Source organism: Rutilus rutilus, assembly GCF_951802725.1.
Source record: "Rutilus rutilus genome assembly, chromosome: 3".
Taxonomy (NCBI): domain Eukaryota; kingdom Metazoa; phylum Chordata; class Actinopteri; order Cypriniformes; family Leuciscidae; genus Rutilus; species Rutilus rutilus.
The window spans coordinates 8,495,188-8,521,398 of NC_140211.1; the positions used below are offsets into that span (position 1 = coordinate 8,495,188).

The window sequence follows — 26,211 nt, forward strand, 5'->3', positions numbered from 1 at the left end:
TTTACACTGCTGTGAGGAGGGCAAGGTATCAGAGACACAGACAGAGAGAGAGGAGACCTGGCACACTTTAATGTTTGTTTCCCATTATAATCTGTGGGATGTAATGTGATAGTGAGTTCAGGGAAGGTTAACCAGATTTTTTTAAAGCTCTTAAAACATGTGTTCAGAAAAGATTTGAGCACACGCACAGATTCTCACACACACACCCATGAATCTACAAGCACACACTTACAGAAGGAGCTGCTTTCGTCCTTTGTGCCGTCCAAAGTGCCATCGGGTAACATCTGCAGGTAGAAGCCGTGCCGACAGTACAGACGGGTGACGATACCTTTCAGCTGAGGCTCTGAGAGAAAGACAGAGAACGTTTCAGTAAACAGACACACTTATACAACCATCCGTGTTTACGAAGCACATCGGGGAGATGAAGTTGTTTCTGTCTGTACTGGACAATGGACTGTGGAGAAATGACAGGAATTAAACATTCAGGGCTTCTCTTTCTTGTACCTACTCCTTTTCTCAGAGTTTACAGCACTAACACTCTCATAAAAAAAGGTACAAAAGCTGTTACTGGGGCGGTATCCTTTCAAAATGACATGTTTGTACCTTATTTACCCCAAAAAAGGGTGAATATTAGTACCTTAACAGTACATATTAATACCTAAATGGTACACAATAGAACCTTTTCAAGGGGGACCGTCTTACTGACAGCTTTTGTACCTTTTTTTCCTGAAAGTGAACAAAACAAAACCACACATAAGAGTTCAGTGCAATGGTTCAACATTATCTAAACTCTTGAATGAGATGCAGAACAGAGCACTAGAAAGTAATACTAGATTAAAAAAATGGTTTATGTATGTAATAAAACTGGCCTGTGTAACATTATGGTGCATGAATATGGTAATCATTCAGTAGCCATCCAGAATCTTTTAAAGGAATATTATGAGCTCTTGTTCTGTCTTCTGGTTTATATTTCCACAGCATGAAGGTAAGATCTTACCGATTAATGAATAAAACACTCGTTTTTTAAATCTTCCCTGTCCTGACATGTATTATGTCATCAGCGCAAACATTACAATGATCATGATAACTTCCGTACACTCTACAATAAGTAAATCCACTTCGCCGGCTAATGATGATGCCAAATAAGAGCTACTGCAAAAACGGAAGATCAAAGACAACATTTTAAATTCTAAAAATTCTAAATTCTAAAAATTCTAAAAATTCTAAATTCTAAAAATTCTAAATTCTAAATTCTAAAATTCTGCACGCTTGTTTCTCTGGCATATACGGCCTATAGAGATTTGACCATATAGAAAATGGCTTCTGGTTTGTGGGTTTTTGAAGGAGAAGGGAGGTGATAGATGTTGAAATGAACTATAGTTGAAGTAGATAATGAACTATTTGTTGAAGATCTGTGTAAAACAGCACAAGTTATGAAGGTTAAGGAAATATTATGGGACATGTCACTGTGCTAAAGCATGTATATTAAAACCGTTAAGTTCACGTTCACAAAACTGTGTGGGAAACTAAACGTGAATGCAATTTTTTAATTTTTTTATTTAGCATAACATAAATAACCCTAATAAATCAAATAAATTAAGATTATTATTATTATTATTATTATCCGTGTTTTCTTTGTAATACCCATCTGGGAACTATAGTTGCTGAATTACTAATAGTAACTAAACTGGCACATTCACAGAAGTGTTTATTTATGAGCACTGTGTCAAGTAAAGTAAAAGCAAAGTAAAGTCATATTAAATATGTGTGGAAGTTTTGTGTGTTCTCTACAACTTTCAGCAAAACTTCTACAATAATAACCCAGAGGTTTTGTGAGGTGGATTTTATGTGTAAACACAGAACGCTCATTAAATATTAAGCAATCCCATTAAAAGCACAGATGACAGGTAAAGTGTCTATTGTTGTGGCAGTAATGCAGAGCTTAGAGCCTAGAGAAACCTTGTGAAGGTTAAAGACAGAAAAAGAGAATAAAATGAAGAATATACAAATAGTAACAAGTGTTTAAGACATTTTAATGTTGTTTATATGTCTATGGGGTGTTTTTAATATGCTTTAAGACTTTATTCATAAGTCGACATTATTGCTGAGTATTTTCTCCTTAAAACTGCAGTGAACCAAAGACAGTCTCAAAAACACAGTTTGAAATCGCTGGTGTTTCTGACGTCACAAACTACCTTGTATCCAATCAGATCAACGTGTGATCGTCAACGAGTGGATCTCAGAGCTGGTGAGTGAGTGGAGGCGGGGCTCATTTGCACAAAATCATCATTGTTTTATATTATATTATAATGCTTGGTTATACTTTTTTTTTTATGGTCCACTTTAGACATTCTACTAACTACAAGTAACATTGCATCTACATGTCAACTAACTCTCATTAGAGTATTAGTTTACTGTAGATAGGGTTAGATGTTAGGGTTGGTAGAATTAGTTGACATGTAGTTGCAAAGTTACTTATAGTCAGTATAATGTCTGTTGAGATCATCAAAGTAAAGTGTTAGCAGATATTAAGCAGAGAGTCTACTAACACTCTAATGAGAATGACTTATAATACTGACTAATACTCTAATTAGTTGACATGTAGTTGCAAAGTTAGTAGAATGATTAAAGTGGAATATCGGATTTAGTTTTTCTGTATTTTTGATTAAATAAATGCAGCCTTGGTGAGCATAATAGATGCTTCTTTCAAAAACATAAAACAATCTTGCCGACCCCAAACTTTTGAACATTAGTGTACAGCGATATCTCTTTTGTCACTCTTTTTTTTCCACACACGTTCACTTTGTGCGACTCCCAATTCCTCTCAGCACTCCCTATGTAAAACACTGCAGAAATAGTCTGATCTCTCTCTCTCTTTCTCAGTCTTTCCCTCTGTTTGCTAGTGTCCATTGATCAGTTCTGAAGGTGAGGCCCTGAGGGGCCAAACTACAGTTTTAACATTCAGCTACATGGCACAGAGTCTGGCTGCCGACACACAAATCACTGCTTTTGCATTAAAGGCTGCACACAAAAGCAAAGAGGCGGCAAATAACGACATTCACAGATTAAACCCGCTTATTCTGCTTCGATAAGGCACATTTCCCTCATCTCCTTTGATTTTGGGAGTGTGGGAAACTCCCCGCAGATCCGTCTTTGTCAGCCTCTAAGCGCGACACGCTTTGAAAGCCACACACAGGGAAGCGGTGATACACAAGCCCTTTCTGTCTTCAGTCTCCACTGCACAACCATAAAGCCCATCTCCGGGGACGGAGGGTGTGAAGGGCACTCCTGATGGGTGATATTGATGTGTGTTTGAGTGCGTGCGCTCAGGGATGCCAGTCTGCCAAGAGCCCAGCCTTCAACAAAAGTTACACAGACACATTGGCCCACCGGGGACATCAACTGGTTCGAGATCTCCTACGCCTCACTATCTCTCCTATATAAGCGCCGTCAGGGTGAGTTATGTGGTTTTTGCATCTCTCTGAATAACACCATACATCAACCAATCAGCTGGAGATGGAGTCGTGGAGGAAAGCGAACGAGCGTTAGGGAGGGAGAACAAGAGCGCGGGCAGAAGTTATGGCGCGGTTATTTTACGGGAAGACATTCACACGCTAAATAAAAGAGGAAGACTCTCATACTTCACGCAAAGCATCGATAAAGCTTTCAGGCACAACGGATCCTAACGAAAGTCTGGCTCCTCCGCTGCCATATCTCATTCGGAGAGAGAAAGAAGAGAGGGAGAGCAAGAGAGATACAAACAAAACTGAGGCTGCATTCACTATCCAGTATGTGAGCACTTTAAAGGGGTCTCATATATTTCTTTCTTTTTTTCCACTTACAATATTAGTAAAGGTTCTTTGTGGAGAAAAAAAATAATATTGTATTGTAACCATTTTCTTTCTGTTCTATGAAAATTATTTCTGAAGGATCATGTGACTGAAGACTGGAGAAATGATGCTGAAAATTCAGTTTTGATAACTGGAATAAATTACAATTTACAATATATTAAAACAGTTATTTAAATCAGTTATTACTGTTTCTACATTTTTATCAAATAAATACAGCCTTGGTGAGCATATACGAGTTCTTTCAAAAACATTTTAAATATTTTACCCGACCCCACATTTTTTAATGCTAACTGCAAATTTCCATGCTGGCAGAAAAATAACTTTGTAAACTATAATGTGAAAATGCAGAACTAATGGGTGAATAATTCTGTACTGTGAAATGGTCAGAAGTCATTTAAATGTATAACAAATTCAGTCAGACAAAACTAAAAGCCTCTTCACTTCAGGAACCTGCAGACTACTTCTTGTTTCGCATACTTGTCCAGCACAATATTGCCTGTGCCGAGCTAACAGAAGTGGAAGCATAGATGATACAAGTGCATGCTTCATATTCAGTGGAAGTATTAGGTTAAAGTGTATAAAATGACAGTGGACGCTCCCTGCAGCCTAATGAGTGTGTGAGTAATGTAGGTGCTAGTGCTAATGCTAGTGCTAGTGCCAACGCTGTAATTACAATATTCAGCTGGACAATCAATCACTTGCCTCGGGAACGTCTCTCAATTTTCTTACCAAACAACTTCTTCGATCTATCTATCTATCTATCTATCTATCTATGTCCATCCGTCCGCCTGCCTGTCCATCCGTCCATACATCTGTCTATCTCTCTATCTATCTCTCCATCTATACATCTGTCCGTCCGTCGTTCTATACCCACACAGAGGTCACAACAGACCGTTTGGGATTAATTAAAGTCAGACTAATGGCCCTTTTTTCCTTTGTAAAGCTCAATGATTTGTGTCTGAATGAGCTGGACACGTCTGAGGCCTGCCGATGGGATGAGGGAGTCCAGTGAAGGGGTGAGACGGAGAAGAAAAGCAGCTGCCACCAGAAAACAAAGTGAGGATAAAAAGAAAGAGATGAGAGGAAAAGATAAGGTGTCCCTGAATCAAAGAAAGAAAGAAAGAAAGAAAGAAAGAAAGAAAGAAAGAAAGAAAGAAAGAAAGAAAGAAAGAAAGAAAGAAAGAAAAAGAAAGAAAGAAAGAAAACCTTTGTGAGGAAGGAACAGGAACAGCTGCCAACGTAGAGAGATATAGAGTAACACAAATGTGTGGAAAATCATGTCAGACATTGTTGATATTCTGTCACATTCATGCATTATGCACCACTGTATTTATATATGTGCATCCATTGCAATTTTTTGCGGAAAGAAAACGTATTCCTGATTCTTTATTCTCACATTCTTTGCCATCAAATCCTCAACATTTCCATTACACAGCTCAATCATCCATCCAACTCCAGAAAAACAAACTACTGACCAACTTGGTGAACTCCAGTGATAAAACAACTGTTAGTGCGAAGGAGTCTAAACAAAACCAATCCATTCTCTCTATCAGTTCATCCCGAGGAAACGGGATCACTGAACATTCACCTCAGGACACAGCATCCCAGATATCTCCATCTGTCCTTGCACCACTGGAGTTTCAAACATTACTTTAACTCGAACCCCACTGCTTGTGTATGTGTGTGTGTGTGTGTGGTCATGCTGGCACGCAGCGTGACAGAGATAGATGATGTGATGATAGAGGGCTGGTCTGGTGTGTGTGTGTTTGCATCAGTGCCTCCTGACCCAAAGCTCTCTTTGCCTTATACACTCCCACCATGCATTATTTAATGACCATTATACTGCTGCATACACACACATCTCATGTCTGAGACAGTCTGACAGCAACTTCCAAATAAAATTATACGGATATTTAGTAATTAATTTGCAAGATTTTTGTTCGTAAGAAATTGTTTGTCTAAAATCTTTATACACAAAAGTTTAGTGTCGGTAAGATTTTAGTTTACTAAGCTCACCAAGTATGCAGTTATTTGATAAAAAAATACAGTTAAACAGTGATATTGTGAAATATTATTACAGTTTATAATACTATATTTTAAGATGTAATTTACATGTGATCAAAAGCTGAATTACTCGAATGCATCATGAATGCATCATTACTTCAGTCTTCAGTGTCACATGATCCTTCAGACATCATTCTCATATGATGATCTGATGCTCAAGAAACTTTTCTGATTTTTATCAATGTTGAAAACTTTTGAGATGCTTCATATTGTTGTGGAAACTGTTATACATTTATTTTTTCAGGATTCTTTGATGAATAGAAGTAAAAAAAGAACAGCATTTATTTGAAATTGAAATCTTTTGTAACATTATGAATGTCTTTTGTAAATGTATATGACATTATAGATGTTACTTTCGACCAATTTAATGTTCTTGCAGAATAAAAGTATTAATTTCTCAAAAAAAAAGAAAGAAAGATTGACCCTAAACTTTTGAACAGTAGTGTATGGCCAAAATTAGATAATATAATTGCCAACACTAAAATCCTATTCTATTTTTTCTAAATAAAATAATACATAAACACACAAAAAAATAAATGTTTTAAATACTACTGTACAAATGAAGAATTCAGTTACCACATTTATAGAATAATGAAAATTATATTTATAGATATTATTGTTATTACATTATTGGTGTCTTTCAATGGCACTACAGTGGATTTTCACACAAAAAAACAGCAAACTAGATAAATGATTAACAATTAAATATCCAACATCATCAATTTAACCCAGCATGGGCTGATATCTTTATATATATATACACTCACCTAAAGGATTATTAGGAACACATGTTCAATTTCTCATTAATGCAATTATCTAATCAACCAATCACATGGCAGTTGCTTCAATGCATTTAGGGGTGTGGTCCTGGTCAAGACAATCTCCTGAACTCCAAACTGAATGTCAGAATGGGAAAGAAAGGTGATTTAAGCAATTTTGAGCGTGGCATGGTTGTTGGTGCCAGACGGGCCGGTCTGAGTATTTCACAATCTGCTCAGTTACTGGGATTTTCACACACAACCATTTCTAGGGTTTACAAAGAATGGTGTGAAAATGGAAAAACATCCAGTATCCGGCAGTCCTGTGGGCGAAAATGCCTTGTTGATGCTAGAGGTCAGAGGAGAATGGGCCGACTGATTCAAGCTGATAGAAGAGCAACTTTGACTGAAATAACCCCTCGTTACAACCGAGGTATGCAGCAAAGCATTTGTGAAGCCACAACACGCACAACCTTGAGGCGGATGGGCTACAACAGCAGAAGACCCCACCGGGTACCACTCATCTCCACTACAAATAGGAAAAAGAGGCTACAATTTGCACGAGCTCACCAAAATTGGACAGTTGAAGACTGGAAAAATGTTGCCTGGTCTGATGAGTCTCGATTTCTGTTGAGACATTCAGATGGTAGAGTCAGAATTTAGCGTTAACAGAATGAGAACATGGATCCATCATGCCTTGTTACCACTGTGCAGGCTGGTGGTGGTGGTGTAATGGTGTGGGGGATGTTTTCTTGGCACACTTTAGGCCCCTTAGTGCCAATTGGGGATTGTTTAAATGCCACGGCCTACCTGAGCATTGTTTCTGACCATGTCCATCCCTTTATGACCACCATGTACCCATCCTCTGATGGCTACTTCCAGCAGGATAATGCACCATGTCACAAAGCTCGAATCATTTCAAATTGGTTTCTTGAACATGACAATGAGTTCACTGTACTAAAATGGCCCCCACAGACACCAGATCTCAACCCAATAGAGCATCTTTGGGATGTGGTGGAACGGGAGCTTCGTGCCCTGGATGTGCATCCCACAAATCTCCATCAACTGCAAGATGCTATCCTATCAATATGGGCCAACATTTCTAAAGAATGCTTTCAGCACCTTGTTGAATCAATGCCACGTAGAATTAAGGCAGTTCTGAAGGCGAAAGGGGGTCAAACACAGTATTAGTATGGTGTTCCAAATAATCCTTTAGGTGAGTGTATATATATATAAAGAATAATTGAAAATAATTGCAAACCTTAGAATGTTTATCAACCAATCAGATTCAAGCATTCAACAGCCCTGTATGTATATATATATAGACACACACATATATAGACATATATAGACATACATACATACATACATACATATATATATATATATATATATATATATATATATATATATATATATATATATATATATATATATAACACATATATACAGACGCATATATTATACAGTATGCATGTATACAGGTGCATGATGTGTTGTGAGGAATCTGTCAGGAAACATTGTTTCATTGTTAACCGCTGAGACACAAAGACTAAGACAGAGTTTACCTATAGAACAACAGTTGTTCCTGACACTGCCATCCTGCTGTTTTAACCCCGGCCAAAGAGTCGGCAAATAGAGAGAGAGATGAAAAGAGAGGGAAGCAATTAGCCTAGCGCGTGTGTGTGTATGTGTCTGCTTTGTTTCTCCTCCAGGGTCCACCAGTCTCTCTTCTTTCCCGTGCCCTGGCCTCTGGAAAGTGCTGATCTGGCTCTTTCTCTCGCTCTGTCCTTCTCCTTCCTTCTCTCCCACGTTCCTTTGCTCTCTCTCTCTCTCTCTCTCGCAGCCAGTCAGAGTCACGCAGTGGGACATGAACACAATGCTAATCAGGTGTTCTTCTTCATCTCTCCGTCTCGCTCGCGGTGATGTCAGAAGTCATAAAAGCAAGAAAACAGCCGGCCTGCGTATTTGTTCCTCCCTTCACTTTCGTTTACTCAGTGCTTCATTCACATACAGCAATACTATTTCAGGGTGACTAACATGTCTTGACTCTAATCCAGGGATAAACACTTACAAAATCACAGTTTTAAGACCAGATTTGACATTTTATGAATGTGTGTGGCACTGCCTGTTCTGAGTGGTTGTTGCTATGCAGTTTAGGAACTTGCCTTTCATTGTAATTAACTGTGAAATTTACTAGTAATTTCTGATAGAAAATTGTTTCTACAACTATTTTTATTTTGGTGAGGTAAAAGAGAGCACCTATCATTTCCCCCCTCCTACAATTATAGTTAAACAGAGATTATTTTCCATAAGTGGACACTTCTGTGCAGTGTTGGGGAAAGTTACTTTAAAAAGTAATGAGTTACTCCCTAAAAAAGTAACTAAATGCATTACTTATTTACATTTCTTATGAGAAGCATTGAGTTACGTTACATTTGCATTCGTTTTTCTCACCTGGGCTGGGCTTGCTTGTTTGTTTTTTAACAACAAAAACAAAACAAAAGTTATATTTTAATATAAAAAATATATATTGGTAATATACGCTGGTAGGTCACATGATCATGACAACATGGTGGAGGTAGTACGTCCAGATTACATTCATATATAGAGCATACTTTTTTAGCGGTCGTGAAGTAATTACTTATTTAAAACAAGTATTATCGAAAACAGTATGCGATTTCGGACGCAGCCTCTTACTTCAGGAATAAAAAAAATTTGATCTAAAATCATTTTAGCTTATTAATATGGCTAAATTGGATCATCGAAGGTCAGCAGACATTGATTAATAAAGTGAGATTAAATGCATAAAGTACATTTGTGTTATTTAACATTTATTGCATGTTTGCATAATATTCTGAGTTTGCATTCACTGTTTTTATTCATTTTGAGGAACATTTAATGTGAGCATGCATTGACTGATCTCACTTGCACAAAATATTCAGTCAATAAGCATCATGTGTTCACACACAACGCCTCTGCACTTACTCATGATTTCTCTCAACATGTGGACAGGAGAGCTGTCAGTCAATACATGGGAAAACAAAGTAACTTGCATTACTAATTTGAAAAAGTAACTCAGATATAAATGAATGTAATGTATGTCAATTCAAAAGTAATGAGTTACTTTACTACTTGGAAAAAGTAATCTGATTAAGTAACTTGCGCTACTTGTTACCCCAACACTGCTTATGTGCATAATCATGTGTTTTATCTTTTAGAGTTTAGATGTGCATAATGTTCTGCTCTAATGATCGTGTGTATGAATTCATTCTGACGCTTTAAATTAGGACTTGCTCACGACATGCTGGGAAAGCAGCCGGAGATGTCGGAATGCGACGACATCATCCCAAGCAACCGGCATCGCCATGGTGACAGATGACACAAAGTGTTAGTTCACCTGAACTGGACAACCATCACTGCTAAAGGACCTAATCACTTAGACTAAATCATTATTCACAAATCTCAAGAACAGACAGGACATACTATGACAGGGATGGGGAAATACAAACAGTAGCTAATGAAGTAGCATTTTTACATACTACCCAGCAAGCAATTTTGCGCTCAAAAGACCAAATTGTCCAAAAATAGCTGTCCGAACACAGCCCAGACGTCTAGGCTTAAACAAGGCAAAATTTGGGCTGTCAGTGAAAATTTAATAGACGTCTAACCATAGCCCAAGAATAGACTAGTTATCAATTAGATAACAAAGAAATGAAACCATTCACCTTCTAATCACTGTTTACTTTGCTTACATGATGGAATATTATACTGTACATCTCGCATGTTATTTTGGCAAAACCGACATGTAACCAAAATTCAAGGTTATTTTGGCTTGAAGTGGGTTACTCATAGCCGGACTATGTCGGGTCTATTCAGCCATCTTTATGCCAGTTTTTCACTGAAAATGTGCACGTTGTATTCATATACTGAGTCCGCTTGCCTGTTCCTATATCTAGTATAGCCTACATCCCCAATAAGGTGCGCGTTTGGTCTTTTATATCACTGTATTAGTCCATTAAGAGTTAAGTGTCCTGACCGTAGGGGAATCCTGGAGAGTGACCTATTGAGGGAATCCCCAGTTCTGCAGCACAGCGTCGCAATATAAAGTTAAGAACACTAAACAACCGAGAGAAATATATGTCTACTACCTCAGATTTAACATTCTATCTGTACATCAGCATCGGGGAATAACATTATAATCTCGTTCACGGTAGAGAAAGCTGCTTACATGTGCAAAACATACTGTGAAGACTTCAATGTAAACACAGCTTTTGTGTCTTTATCAGCTTTTCCATATACTGGCCCTGATAATCATCCCAAATACTTACCGCTTGCTCCATTTCTGTAAATCAGTTTCTATGAATGAATGAGTCTCTCACCCGTTGCTCTATAGTTTTCTTCGTCAACAGCCGCTTGCACCCCCTGCTGGTGAGGCCGACTAACAGCTATGGAGATTATCAATCGTCAATCTACTGATATTCCTGCCGTTCCCGGATGTCAATGTTGAATTTTCTGTCGAATTTGAACCACTGAATCTGTGGAAGCGAATTTGTAAAAGCAAAATAAATTGGACCGAAAATTGCCTGTTAAATATTATAAGTTGTATTTTGAAACAGAATGAATATTTTTTTAAGTGAAATCTGAAAGGTGAATATGGATTATTGAATTTTTAATAATGAAAATGTGTGTGAAATGTTTTGAATTGAAATATTCACAGCTTAAATATACAACCATGTTGAATTTCAGCCCATAAAAATGCAAGCCCTAAAAATACAATGCATTAAAATGCAAGCAGGGTTAATGCAATGCATATTTTTTTCAAGTAGTGCAATTCAACAAGCTTTTTTGTTTCAAAAACATTTGTCATTATTTTACTTCCATAGTCTAATCTAGACCTAGATGGTGAAATGATGGCTATTGCTTGCTGGGTACCGTCTCCTTCCCTTTCGCTCCCCTTGCCCTCTTTCCCTCTTTTCCTCATCTTGACCTCTTCTTTTCTAACTGTAGGTCAGTCTGTCATCCATCTTTTACACCACACACCCTCAGGCTAATCTCACGAGTCCTTAATCTAATCCTTATTCTTCTCTTTGGTCCCATTAGCAGCCTGAAAACATCACACCTTATCCCTGTTTTCACTCATTTGTTCATCATTAATTGCAACCAACAAACTATAGCATCAGAAACATAATTGTGATATAACGTGATGGGCTGAGGACACATGACAATCACTGATCAAGTCACTGATATGACAAGATTCATACAAACAAAATGCAGACTAAATTAGCAATTATAGCTTATAAAGAAGAGAGCTGCATGAACATGCTGACGCAATAGTAGGAAATCAACAAAACTGACACACACACACACACACACACACACACACAAATCTATCTCTGAACGCTATTGATCTTTATAGGACAAGCTGCAATGCTATAGATGACATATATATGAGTGTGTGAAATGTGAGAGAGTGTAAGAGCATCATTGCTTAATTGAATCACTCATGATGAATCTGTTATCACATGAAGACATGATTCATGTTTAACATTGTGATGCGTCAGCATTGAATTTATGTTAACTTCTTGTACTCATTTAGACATGATGAGAACACACCCTGCAGAGACTGCAGACACACACACACACACAGAGACACACACACACACACGCGCGCGCACACACAGAGGCTTCCCCCTGTGACCGCCACACCTCTTTCTCCCTCGCTCTCATTCACACTCTCCTCAAAGGTGATTCATTCATCGCTGCCACATTTGCATTGATTCACTGCGGTAATGCGGGATCTGGGTTGCCAGGTATTCCACTGACAAATCTCTCCAGGCTTCACCGGGAAGGGCTTTCCTTAAGTGTGTCCTTCAGGGGATCTGGAAACCCCCTTCTCTAAGCCTGGCAGCTTCTTAAAGCCTGGCTCCTGACGGTATGTAATGATAATGAGGGTTATCAATGAAATAATTACAGTCTTGGAATTCTGGACAAAACACAACTAATTGCCTGACTTCATCCCAGAGGATTTAGTTAGTGTGGGTAAAAAAAAAATGAAATAAAAAATAGAGGGAGAAAGATTTTCAATGATATTAAAACAGCATGTCCTTGTTCTCTAAGCTCATTTAGAGGAAAAGACTTTTACTTATTTAAGTATTTTAAATAAATCTAAGAATGCAAGAGAACAGCCCGTCTCTATCCTTCTCCTTCATCTCCTTCTCTCGCTTCATTCTTTCATTTTTCCACTCAGTTGCCAACGGCAAAATCATTGCCCTCAACAGGGCAGCGCCACGCTACGCTAACCCCTCCATAAGCACGCTCAAATACATCTCCTGCTTCCTCCCTCGACTGCCATTTAACATTTATATGGCAAATCAAAGCTTAAAAACGTATTAGGAACAATAGCAGGGTGACCTGCAGTAAAAAAGTCATTTATATTTCAGACGCTGTGTTTACCACACAGCCATTGACCTTGGAAAGAGCTAATGGTGAATTTAGAGGACATGCCAAGACTTCCCATTCAAAGCTGACAAACTGCAAGCTATTCAGCCTTTCTATCAGTCACAAAAGTTCATTAAGTGCCTAACATGGTCTAAATACGAAAAATTATATGAATATGAATGTGTAAATCTAAATAAATTTTGGTAAAGAGGACAACTAGATTAAATGTACTGAACATAAAGGAGCATGCCAATGCCGTTTAGTCGTATTTAAAGAAATTGAAATGCCATATAAGATGCCATTATACTATAAAACTTCCTCGTTAGTCCAAACGCCGCTTTTATTGAAACCAAGCTCAGAAAACGACTCGTTTCGGAATTTGTCACATTATGATGTCATAGTGTGACGAAAGACCGCCTCTGCAGAAGCAGATCGACGCCCACTTCTACATCATTTCCACTTTAGCCCCGCCCACCGATTCGCACATGTCCTGTAGTGGTAAATACGAGACAGACGCAAACTCAGGATTACTTAAACAAAACCATAGAGACGCCTCTGAGGATTACAGACGTTTTGAAGTGCCAAGTTGCGGAAGAACACAGTCTTTGCATTGCCTTCCTTGTGATCCTACTTTATTCGCCACAAACAAAACTTATAACACATATGTAAAACAAATGTTTCAACTACAGTATGTAACAAGATATTTTTAACATCGGAAGTTTTCAAAACAATTCAGGGATGGTTGAAAATGATTTTAATATGTTACTGTTACCCAATCATAGCATTGGGTGTTTACTTCCAAGTCTTGAATTGCGACACTGCCATCAAAACTGAGTGTTTGAAAGAAAGGCTCAAAAACAGGATAGAATTTATTACTTCTAAAATTAGGATGCTTTTTGGTGTCAAAATCTTGATCACATTATAAGTGGATCTCAGAGAACATTATGAATTAAAACTGACATAAAAAGTGCAGTTTTAATGACAGTGTTTCTCTAAGAACAGTCTGAATTTGATGGCGCTGGAAAAAGACATAAAGCTCTGAAACAATATTGCTTACCATAACTTCTCCAAGAAAAACTGTGAGATAAAACCAAACAGATGTGAAAAAGGGTGACTCGAGATTTTTAAACTCGCACGAAGCCTCACAAATCACGTTCAGGAATAGCGAGGCGTGCTGTGTGTTAATTGGATTTTAACTGTTAGCGTAAGGCAAAAGTTAAGGAAGCTGTAGAACTGTTAAAGAATGTACTCTTGCTTATTCATCCACGCAGAAAGCATATGAAATTGAAGTGGTGTTAGCATATGCTGAATGCACACACACACACACACACACACACACACACACACACGCTCCTGGATGTTTAATTCATTAATAAATCCATTAAGAGTCTTTTAATTACACTTTGTTCTCCCACAGAGACACTTGGGTCCCGTCCCGACCGCACCACGCCTCCCCCTCCCTCTCTGCCGTCCCGCCCATCAGTTTTTCTGCTGACGAGGGAGTCCCTGAAAGCACAGAGCGGCCCCGCTCATCCGCGGGAACGTCGCAGGGGGCCTCACAACGCAATTAGACGAAATCCCAAGCTCTGCGAATCAGTCTGTGACAGGAGTCTGAATTATAAGTGAATGTGTGTTGAGTCAGCACAAACAGAACTCGGGGGAGTCCACGCACACATTCACACTCCTCCATCCAACAAAAAATAAAGATGAGAAAAACAGATTAATGATGAGTGAGCATGGATGGATGGATGGATTCTGGAAGAGGATGGAGAGAAGTAGACAGAGAGATTCAAGCTAATGGAGCTGCAATCTGCCAGCTAACATCTCGAGACGTTGAGAAGGGATGGGAACAACACAGGCAGCGACAGAGGAGAAGAATAACAGAGAGATAATGAGGAGTCAATGGTTGGATCATTATTTCAGTGATTATTATGTTTCTAGCATATTATATGTTTGGCAACAGTTCTTCTAACCCTAATTGATGGATCAATAAGATCTTGACCAGAACTTGATGCACCTTTTAATGGATATAAATGTTATTGTTATTTCCATCCAGGGGTACATCAGTTTTTGGTCAAGATCTTGTATTGACAATGCAAGAGTCCAGCACTCTGTAAAGTCTCCTCCAGCACATCCCAAAGACTTTCAATGAATTTAAGGTCTGGACGATTCATGTGTGAAACTGATTCTTCATGCTCCTCCCAACCATTCTTTCACAGGTTGAGCCTGATGAATCTTGACATTGTCATCCTGGAATATGGCCATGATGTGTCTTCATACATGGATGTTTAAGAAATGACAAGCTACACACTCCATCAATTAGGGTTAGAAGAACTGTTGCCAAACATACATATAACATGCTAGAAACATAATAATCACTGCTATAATGATCCAATCATAGACCAATCATGCCAATATTTAAATCCAAACAGAGACTTTTTTGGCATGCTTTAAATGAGCAAAAGTGTTAGTAAGCCCAGACATTTTCATTGAAAGTCTTTGGGATGTGCTGGAGGAGACTTTACAGAGTGCTGGACTCTTGCATTGTCACTTCAAGATCTTGACCAAAAACTGGTGCACCTCTGGATGGAAATAACATCACAACATTTATTTCCATTGACAATGCAAGAGTCCAGCACTCTGTAAAGTCTATAAAATGATCGAACACTAGATAGATAGACAGACAGACAGAAAACCCCTCTATCCACACACACTTACAGTTACTTCATCAACTGTAGACAGAACGGCTGCTGAAGTCTTTATTAAAGAGATCAGTAGTGATTAGCAGTTATTACCTCTCCAACAAAACCCCTAAACAACAAAACTATGAAGAACGTTCAATCAGAATCTGTTAAAATCACTCAGGCAAAGTGATGTCACTTAAATGTTCAATGAGGTCTAACATATGTCCAGGGAAAACAAAGCTAAATGCATATAAACAGCCACTTATTCATATTGTGAAGGCGTCCGCTTGATGTGGTGGTATTATATGCTCTTACTGACATTAAAATAATTGAACATCAGCTGGTGTTATTTAAAATGTCTAGTCAAGTAGTCAAATTATTGAGTTGTTTTGTTACAAGATACATTGGTGTTTTAGTTTAATTATAAGCTCTAATAAATAAGTCCTTGCTCATGTCTAAGTAATACATAAAAACGTCAACGTCAACTAGAATAAATGATATATGAAAGAGCATTATGACTCTTGAAAACATGTTCTGTCAAAAGTACACTGGAGTTACAAAGAGCATGGGATTTGTGTACATCAGTTTGGTACTTATTCCTGCTGTGTAGAGGGACTCAAGACACGTGTGTGTTCATGAGCATGCATGTGTGTGTGTGTCTCCTAGGTGATGGATGTGCGTGCAAAGCGACGAGTGCGGTTGCAAGTACATGCTGGTTGTGTGCATATATGTTTGTGTGTACAGAATGTTTGTGGTTTGCATGGATGCATACTGTGGAGTCTATAAAAGTATAACACAACACATTTCAATTTAAACATAAACATGTTTTTAGAACGGTTGTGATATAAAATGAATAAGCTATATTTAAACTCCTTTTAAGCTCTCACACGCAAACAGCTTCCCTTCATGCACATAAAACTAACACAGCTGAACATATTCAGACTGACAGATCCAGGCCCGTAGGGTTTCCAGTCTTTCTGCAGGAAAACATTTATCGATAGATTTCCTGGAAAAAAATGACGAACGAGTAAAGAATGGCAAAAATATGATCTGCCCATTCATGTAGAGAAAGAAATAAAGATGTGTGTATTGATCGCAAGGAAACAAGCAGCTTTTGGCATAACTGTAGATAGTGTGTGATAAACAGATTTTATGGATACACACTGATATCTATCTATCTATCTATCTATCTATCTATCTATCTATCTATCTATCTATCTATCTATCTATCTATCTATCTATCTGTCTATCTATCTATCTGTCTGTCTGTCTGTTTATCCATCCATCCATCCATCCATCCATCCATCCATCCATCCATCCATCCATCCATCCATCCATCCCTGTCTGTCTGTCTGTCTATCATTCTGTTGTTCTTTCTGTCTATCTATCTATCTATCTATCTATCTATCTATCTATCTATCTATCTATCTATCTATCTATCTATCTATCTATCTATCTATCTATCTATCTATCTATCTATCTATCTATCTGTGAACCACATTTCTCACTCTCTCTGACCCTTATACAGTTGTCACTGTCCTGTCCTTCAATAACAGCCTGTTCCCAAAGGCTAAATTGCATTGTGTCAGGATCACAAAGGAATCTGTACTGAAATGTGACGCAAAATCTTTCAAGGTTGGACTGATTTGATCGGGGACCTTGTTAAAAATAAGCGTCCCCACTTCCAGAAACAGCACGACATTTGGCAGCAATCTAGAGTTGTTTAGTTATAAACCAACAGACAACAAAGTTTCTAGTTTGACATCACATTCTTTTATTTCAAAAGATTTTTCATGCTATGACCTTTTTATTTATCTTTTTTTTTCTAGATAGACTTTGAAGAAAACTCCAGGCACATGCGCACACATGATACGCTAGCTCAGTTTAGCCTTAGAGGCAGGGTAGATGTAGTTCCAGTTCATTAAGGCTAGTCTTAATTAATTCAGGAGCTCCAAATGATATCTGACAATTCAATTCAGGGTTGATCTAAACATTAGTTTACCCTTTGGGTAAATCTATAGAAGGTAAAGGGTCAACAAGTATATCTTTCTGTCCCTAAATAAAGGGGCTCAAGCATGAGCTCCCCCCGGACTCAACTATAGAGAGAAAAGGTGGAGTTGAAGAAGGGGAGGGTTGAGAAAGGCATTTTACTACACAAAACTCATGAGAAAGGACTCAGATTATTCCTAACATAGGGAACATTGGTCAAAGCAGACGATTTGAAGTCCAACAGAAACTTTCTTGAATGCTGTGAATTAGTAAGTGATGCTTTGATGGTTGGACTGGTTTAAAAACGAATGAAAGTAGAGATGCATCTTCTCTGAGAGAGGTACAGTGGTAGCGAACTAATCGTATACTACACTCCATGAAAAGTGTGTAAAAATAGGCCCAATGTACTGGTGTTTGTGTTCTACTGTCAGTCTATTAATTAGTCCACTTCTCCTCCGGAAATTAATGGGAGAAGAATTTCATCTAGTGAAAACTTTTGCTACTGCGGCCGGTTACACTTTATTTTAAGGTGTCGTTGTTACAGTGTAATTATATATTTAAGTATTGAGTAATATGAATTAACTACACGTACTTACTATAGGGTTAGGGTAGGATTAGGATTTGGTTGAGGGTTAGTTGCATGTAATTATGCATCATTTACTGTTATTACTATGGTAAGTACATGTAACATGTTACAAAGTTCGCCAAACAAAATCTTACTGAAAGCTCCTTGTTGTTGAGATATCAAGCTCAAATTTTGAGCACAACTTGTTTAGATTTAAAGCTTTGATTTTCCCATGGTTTTAGAGTCAAATTATTTTTGAAAACATTTATTTCATATAAAAATTTAAAATAGTATTTTTGTGCATTTTTCATAACAATAAACGTAAAATTTACGTTTTTACAAAACTTTTTACAACTTTTTTCCCTTCAGAAATAATTTGCCATGTGTCGTCTTTGAGAAGAGATTAAGTCTGTGCTCTAAAACATTCAAGATTTATGACTTGATTTAAGTTGGACATTTAATTTTCAGGTCTATGCTCAAAAAGTGAATAAATGGATTCGAACTACTGCGTAAATATATAATTTAGTACCATAAAATCTCCTAAAGATACAAAAATATTAAATAAAAAAACACTGTCTAACTAAAATAGAGCACATTCATTTCAAAATCGGTCCATTTTGACCGCCAAGCGAAGAGCACCAGAGGGTTAACAGGTAATGTTCTGGCAGAAAACTACCAGTATCTCCTTTTTTCTACAGATTTTAGAAAAAAGGATACCATAAAGTATAATAGCAAGTCAACTTTATCGTGGTCTGCTTATTTATCTTTGATCTGAGAGACAAAAGAGCACACAGGGGTCACTGTGAAGAGCAATGACCTTGGCAAAATACAACTCGCAAATACACACATGCGTGCATGTGTGCGTGCATATGTGTGTGTGTTACATACTGTAAGTTCAAGAGAAGTCTTTCGCCTTCTCCAACACACCTGTTATCAAAACCTACCTTGTAAAATTGAAATGTGAGCAGAAGTACACACACATGCACATAATCGCTCGCACACACACACACACACACACACACACACACACACACACACGAGACACTGGGATTAATCAACCCAGCAGGTGTGAACTTCTAGAGGAATGTACGACATGCGAGTTCCCTTGTATGAGGTGCTGTAAGTGTTCGTGTGCGTGTGCGCGTGTCTTTCTGTCAACGCTTGTATATTTGATCCACAGAGGGATTTAACCTGAGACTCAAATCCCAACAACCCAACACCTCTCTGGAACACAATGACATTTCTGTTTTAGGACGCCATGCTCTAAATGCATCAAGTGTGTCTGTGTGTATTTTAAAGGGGAATGAGGGCACATGGGAGGTGCTAAACAGGTTTGTGCGCTTGAATCTTTATTTGTGTGAAGGCAAGTCAATATACTGTAACAACCACCAACAACTACTTTATTAAATGTGTGAGAAAGTGTTAGTCAAGCGATGCAGTTTTCATTGAACATGCGGGAGACACAGGTTCAAATCCTGTCGAAATATTTTTTTCAGTAAATCAAGCAGACTTACAACTTGACATATGCACATCCTTTTCCTTTTTTACAGAAAAGAGCAGCTTTGACTTTTTCCCCAAGAAACCCTTTGTGTTCCATAGGAGAAAAAAAAACAAAAAAAAAACATAAGGGGCATATAAGACGACAGAATTTGAAATCTGATTTAAAATTTAAAAGTCATTCAATTCAAATCTGAATGGTTCGGGTTGGTCCGATCCAATCCTCAGGTTATGGGTACAACTTTTCCAAACCTTCGCCTTGTGTTGTGTGTGCATCTGTTCTCTCTTATGTTGGGTTAAGGTTACACTCCTCCTTAAAAGGAAGGTGCTATCAGTGTGTTTGTAGAGGCTTTAAATTGTTGATGCCTGTTCCCTTGTTAAGTTGGTCATCTTGTGTTGGGTTACACTACCATAAAAAGAAGACACTCTCAGTGTGCGTGACCTGCCCTGCTACAGTCCCTCAGCGAGTTTGGCAGGAAAGCGCAGAGGTCACATTAAGAGTCGACGAACTAATCCAACTAAAACACACATACATAACAACAGCAGTATGTCTCTGTCCCTACGACAAAAGAGAGAATAATTGGATCCTGCTAACATCTACATCCGGGCGTCATACGAATCCCTTTCATGCTCCCAACTCAGTAAATCAGATCACCAATCTGAGGCCCTGTTCACTCCTGGTATTAAGATGCGTTTTGGTCGATCGGATCACATGTAGACGAGGGAGACACACACCTGTTTACTAATCCGTCTCTTGACCGCTTTCATTCACTTCTGTCCTGATTTCTTTGAGGGGAGGGTCTATGGGCGGGTAAATGTAGGGTTTTTTAAGGTCTTTCAGTCTTGTGGACAAAATAAGCTTGTCTAATTTACATATGAACGCACTCGGAGACGACAGAAAAACACACGGAGAGCATCAGCTTTAGTTTCTGCTCTGACAGACACAAGACCAGCCGAACGCTGTGAGTGTGTGTTAGAAATCAGGAATGGTGAGAGAACATTGTGCTTGGTACGTTTTTCATCTTCAAACCAAACTTGGGTCTTCAGCCAACGTTTAAATCCGTCTGGTTAGCCGCTTCCCATAATGTTACGCATGAGGTCAGTAGACGGAGAGAAGACGGTCTTCTGTGGCTGTTTGAACACATTGGATCACATGAGCGTTTAAAAGCAATCCGGTCGAATGTGTTTTCAACTCCCTCTGAAAGTGGCCAAAAGTGGACAAGCTCAAAACATTTTAGACCCCGTTTACACCTGTATTTGACCCCGTATAACTCCTTGTGATCCGATCGACCAAAACGCATCTTAATACCAGGTGTAAACAGAGCCTGTGTTGTTAATCCCTGCATTTCAAAGCATGAAAAAACCAACAATATAATATTGCCGGAGGGGCTGTTCAAGTCTTAAAAGACTGTTTCAAATGTACCCACTGGAATATGCATCAAGCTTCTTGCACAGAAGAAGCTGTCTCAGAGCTACAGGAACACACATCTCTGATTGGCTGAATAGTTGATGTGTTTATCTCCAGCACAATAATGGTATACCAAGCCAGAGATCTCAAGGCTTACATCTAACCCACTCTTCTAACAACTATAAGAAACACCGTAATCTTGACCTTCCCCCACATGAAAAATGGAAACATTTACATTACAATGTCATTCATGTGTTTTCTGGCATTAACCTGTAGACACTGGTAACTGCTAAACTAGACACACTTGGACTAAGTGCCACATTTTGCCAAAACCTAAAGCACCTGACAGACATACAGTAACTGTGACACGCATGAATCAAGCATGAATTTGCCAAAACATACATTTATCAATTAAGAGGCCATTTATAAGAGACTGTTTTCAACACACAAAAAACCTGAAAACTTTATGCATTTTGGCCATTCATTTACTGTACACAACAACAGCGTTTTGGGGGGCTGAAAACGCAAACTTTTGGGTTTCGAAGTGCAAGTTTTTGAAAACGATACCATTATTGTCTTTGTGTCAGATACAAAAATGTGCATTTGTGAAAATGGTGACGTCATGCGCATGCGTACGCGTTCAGTCTATAGTCGCGTGGTGTTTCTTTACAAAGTGACATCGCCATCAACTGGTCTGGTATGAATAATACAGCATTTTTTGTCGTTTCGCGGATCCGTGTGAACAGGGATTGTTTTGACAACGCTGTCGTCTACGCGAAAAACATGTTTTTAGTACGTCGTTGTCACGTACATGTACCGTGAAACTAATCGGTGATACTTGTGTGCAAAATCTTAACTGTCCTATCAATAAAAGTGGCAGAAAAATCATTGTGATTTTAAAAGTAATCGTAGTAACCGTACATTTAATGTAGTTTTACAGTAAAATACTGTTACAGTTTTTGGAATTGAATCATTGTATGTAATATACAGTGAAAAAACCCACAATTCCCTGCGTGACACTTCACATTTGATGTATTTTTGTTGAAATAACTGTCTCTTCATAGTTTTTCTTAGTTTTTTTCTGTTATGTACATTGCATTTTTAAAATGTCATATGTGTTACCATGATGGTGTTTAGTGCTTGTGTAAATGACACTGAGCAGCTTCTATATTAGTATTAATATTAACAGCTGGTGGAAAACCTTCTTGTGATGAGCTTTGACTCATCATGTGACTCTCATCACCACTGTGATTGGTGGTTATCAGTGTATTACACTGGTACAAAACAGATATTAGAATTTCAAATTATCATTATAACAGAAAATTAAATGTTTTTTATTTTTTGTAATTGTAAGTTAAGTCTGTAAAACCTAAAATGTTGCTACCGTATTTTTTACGGTAAATATCTGGCAACCACTGCTGCCGTTTTTTGTTTTTTTTTACCGTATTATTATTTCTTTTTTTACAGTGTTGCCTTTACTGATTGAACTGAAATATTTTGGTTGATTGCCATACTTATTACTGACATTACTTTTTGAAATATAAAGAAATTATACTCACCATATGGTGCAGAGCTGCCATGCTGACTAACATTTCCAGCATTTGTTGTTTTTTAATTGATGAGGCTCTTGGTTGCTGTCATTGACCAGTTTAGCTGATCTCTGTCCAAAAATAATTTATTATTCTATAAAAGGGATATTTCATTACTTGAAATCATCACCTGCATTACTTTCTTTCTTTTGCAGAACACAAAATAAGATAATATGATGAGAAATGTTTTTTCCATGCTTTTTAAACCCTATCGAATTTCATTAAACAGTTGACATTTTTTTTCAAAGTATCTTATTTTGTGTTTCACAAAAGAAAGTCAGTCATACAAATTTGCGGTGAGCAAATTATGACAGAATTATCCCTTTAAAACTATAACTCACCAGGACATTATTATAGACAGAAACTTAATAAGATTATGGGTAATATCAAATTAAGCATGTCAACATGGAACTGGGAAAAACTTCCTAGCTAAAAACTAAATTTACTACTATAAATAACCAAAACACACATTTTTAACAACTACAACAAACATGTTTTCATGAGAAGCACGGAGGTCACCCAGACTCTAGTTCTCCTGTTTAATTTACATGCGCCTGATAAAAACATCTAGCACTCAGTCAATATAAAACAGTGCTAGGCAGTGACCTACCGCTATCCTGGGATGGAAAAAACAGAGACAGAAAGAAATAAAGAGGAGGAGGAAACACTATCTATCAAACAGCAGAGCTTATGATGGATGTTGTAGAGTTTCAGGCCAGCATTAACATTTATACATGCTCCAATAACAGATTTAACAGCACTATTCAATAAAACACTACTAAATCCCATAAACTCCCACTATAGGCTATACGTTATGTCATATTAGAGTCCTTTTATGAAGGTCTGTCATCATATCATTCTTTTATCACAACCCTCACGGGAGATTTTAGATTCGTGACAGTGTAAATTCACTGGTTTATTAATATGGAAAGACTTTACAATAAATCTACTCTAAGAGCCTATTTTTTGCTTAGGTTCGGTGACAAATGTGGTAACATATAATATGGTGCATTTCAGCCTTTGAATAATTGTGTTTTGATTGTTTGCATTTGTAAACTTCCTTTATTCATGTGTACCATTTAGATAATTATGCTACATTTTTACATTGAATTATGTTACATTACAGAATTACAATAGTCCAATCTGGATGTTACGAATGCATGCATGGCAATCTCAAAGTGCTTAGCAGACAAAAAGGGTTACTAACTAACTCAGGGGTGTCCAATCCTGCTCCTGCCGATCGACTGTCCTGCACAGTTCATCTCCAACCCTAATCAAACACACCTGAAGCAACCAATTAAGGTCTTCAGGATCACTTGAAAATTAAAGGCAGATGTGTTTGATTAGGGTTGGAGCTGAACTGTGCAGGACAGTCGATCGGCAGGAGCAGGATTGGACACCCCTGAACTAACTCAACCAGGCCTCATCCCTTTATTTAAGTGTTGATAAAAAAAAGAATGCATGAAGCTAGAATAAAACGTTTAAATGCAGAGGCTCTGTTATTTCTTTTGATATATCGCATGTTCATATATTCATACAGCAAAACATTCTGGGGGGCCATGAGACTATTGTGAAAATTATCAAAAATGCTGGCGCTGGCTGGTAACCTTTTTTCAGAAACACTGGCAGGGAAAGAGTTAAATAAGGAATACTGTGACATGTTCGTTCCCTGAAATAAAACTCAAGACTACAATGGAGGCGTTTCAGGGAGTTCAGAAATACAGCGAGTTAATAGAAAACGGGTAAAAATATGATGACTAACTGCCCCTTTAGCCAAACACAGATCAACAAAACACTTCATTACAGTAAATCTGTTAATCTGTGAACACACAATGCAGTAAAGAAAAGAGAAAGACAACAAGTCACCTGATCTACTAACAGCCAAAGATAAATAATAATATTTACTGTGTATATATATATACACACACGCACATTTTATCCACTTACACTAACCAGACCCCTAAACCTACCCATCACACACACACTCACTCACTCACTCACAAACACTAACCCTACCCCTAAACCTACCCATCGCACACACACACTCACTCACTCACTCTCACTCACTCACTCACTCACTCACTCACTCACTCACTCACAAACACTAACCCTACCCCTAAACCTACCCATCACACACACACACACACACACATACTCACTCACTCACAAACACTAACCCGACCCCTAAACCTACCCACACACACACACACACACACACACACACTCACTCACAAACACTAACCCTACCCCTAAACCTACCCATCACACACACAAAATCATACTCACTCACTCACTCACAAACACTAACCCGACCCCTAAACCTACCCACACACACACACACACACACACACACACACTCACTCACAAACACTAACCCGACCCCTAAACCTACCCATCACACACACACACACACACACACACACACACACACACACACACACACACACACACACACACACTCACTCACTCACTCACTCACTCACAAACACTACCCCTACCCCTACCCCTAAACCTACCCATCACACACACACACACTCACTCACTCACAAACACTAAACCTACCCCTAAACCTACCCATCACACACACACACACACACACACACACACACACGCACTCACTCACTCACAAAAACTAACCCTACCCCTAAACCTATCCATCACACACACACACTCACTCACTCACAAACACTAACCCTACCCCTAAACCTACCCATCACACACACACACACACACACACACACACACACACACACTCACTCACTCACAAACACTAACCCTACCCCTAAACCTACCCATCACACACACACACACACACACACACACACACACTCACTCACTCACTCACAAACACTAACCCTACCCCTAAACCTACCCATCACACACACACACACACACACACACACACACACACACACACACACACACTCACTCACAAACACTAACCCGACCCCTAAACCTACCCATCACACACACACACACACACACACACACACACACACACACACACACACACACACACACACACACACACACACACACACACACACACACACACACACACACACACACTCACTCACTCACAAACACTAACCCGACCCCTAAACCTACCCATCACACACACACACACACACACACACACACACACACACACACACACACACACACACACACACACACACACACACTCACTCACTCACTCACAAACACTACCCCTACCCCTAAACCTACCCATCACACACACACACACACACACACACACACACACACACACACACACACACACACACACACACACACACACACACACTCACTCACTCACTCACAAACACTACCCCTACCCCTAAACCTACCCATCACACACACAC

At 38.5% G+C, this 26,211-nt stretch overlaps 1 protein-coding gene across 1 annotated transcript in view; it reads right to left on the reverse strand.

The window, feature by feature from the left end:
* fgf11a (fibroblast growth factor 11a) overlaps positions 1-26,211 on the reverse strand; it is a 67,251-nt gene that overhangs the window by 31,741 nt on the left and 9,299 nt on the right. Inside the window, exon 2 of the mRNA XM_084405333.1 lies at positions 233-343. Coding sequence (XP_084261459.1) covers positions 233-343 — 111 coding nt within the window. The remainder of the gene's footprint in view (positions 1-232; positions 344-26,211) is intronic.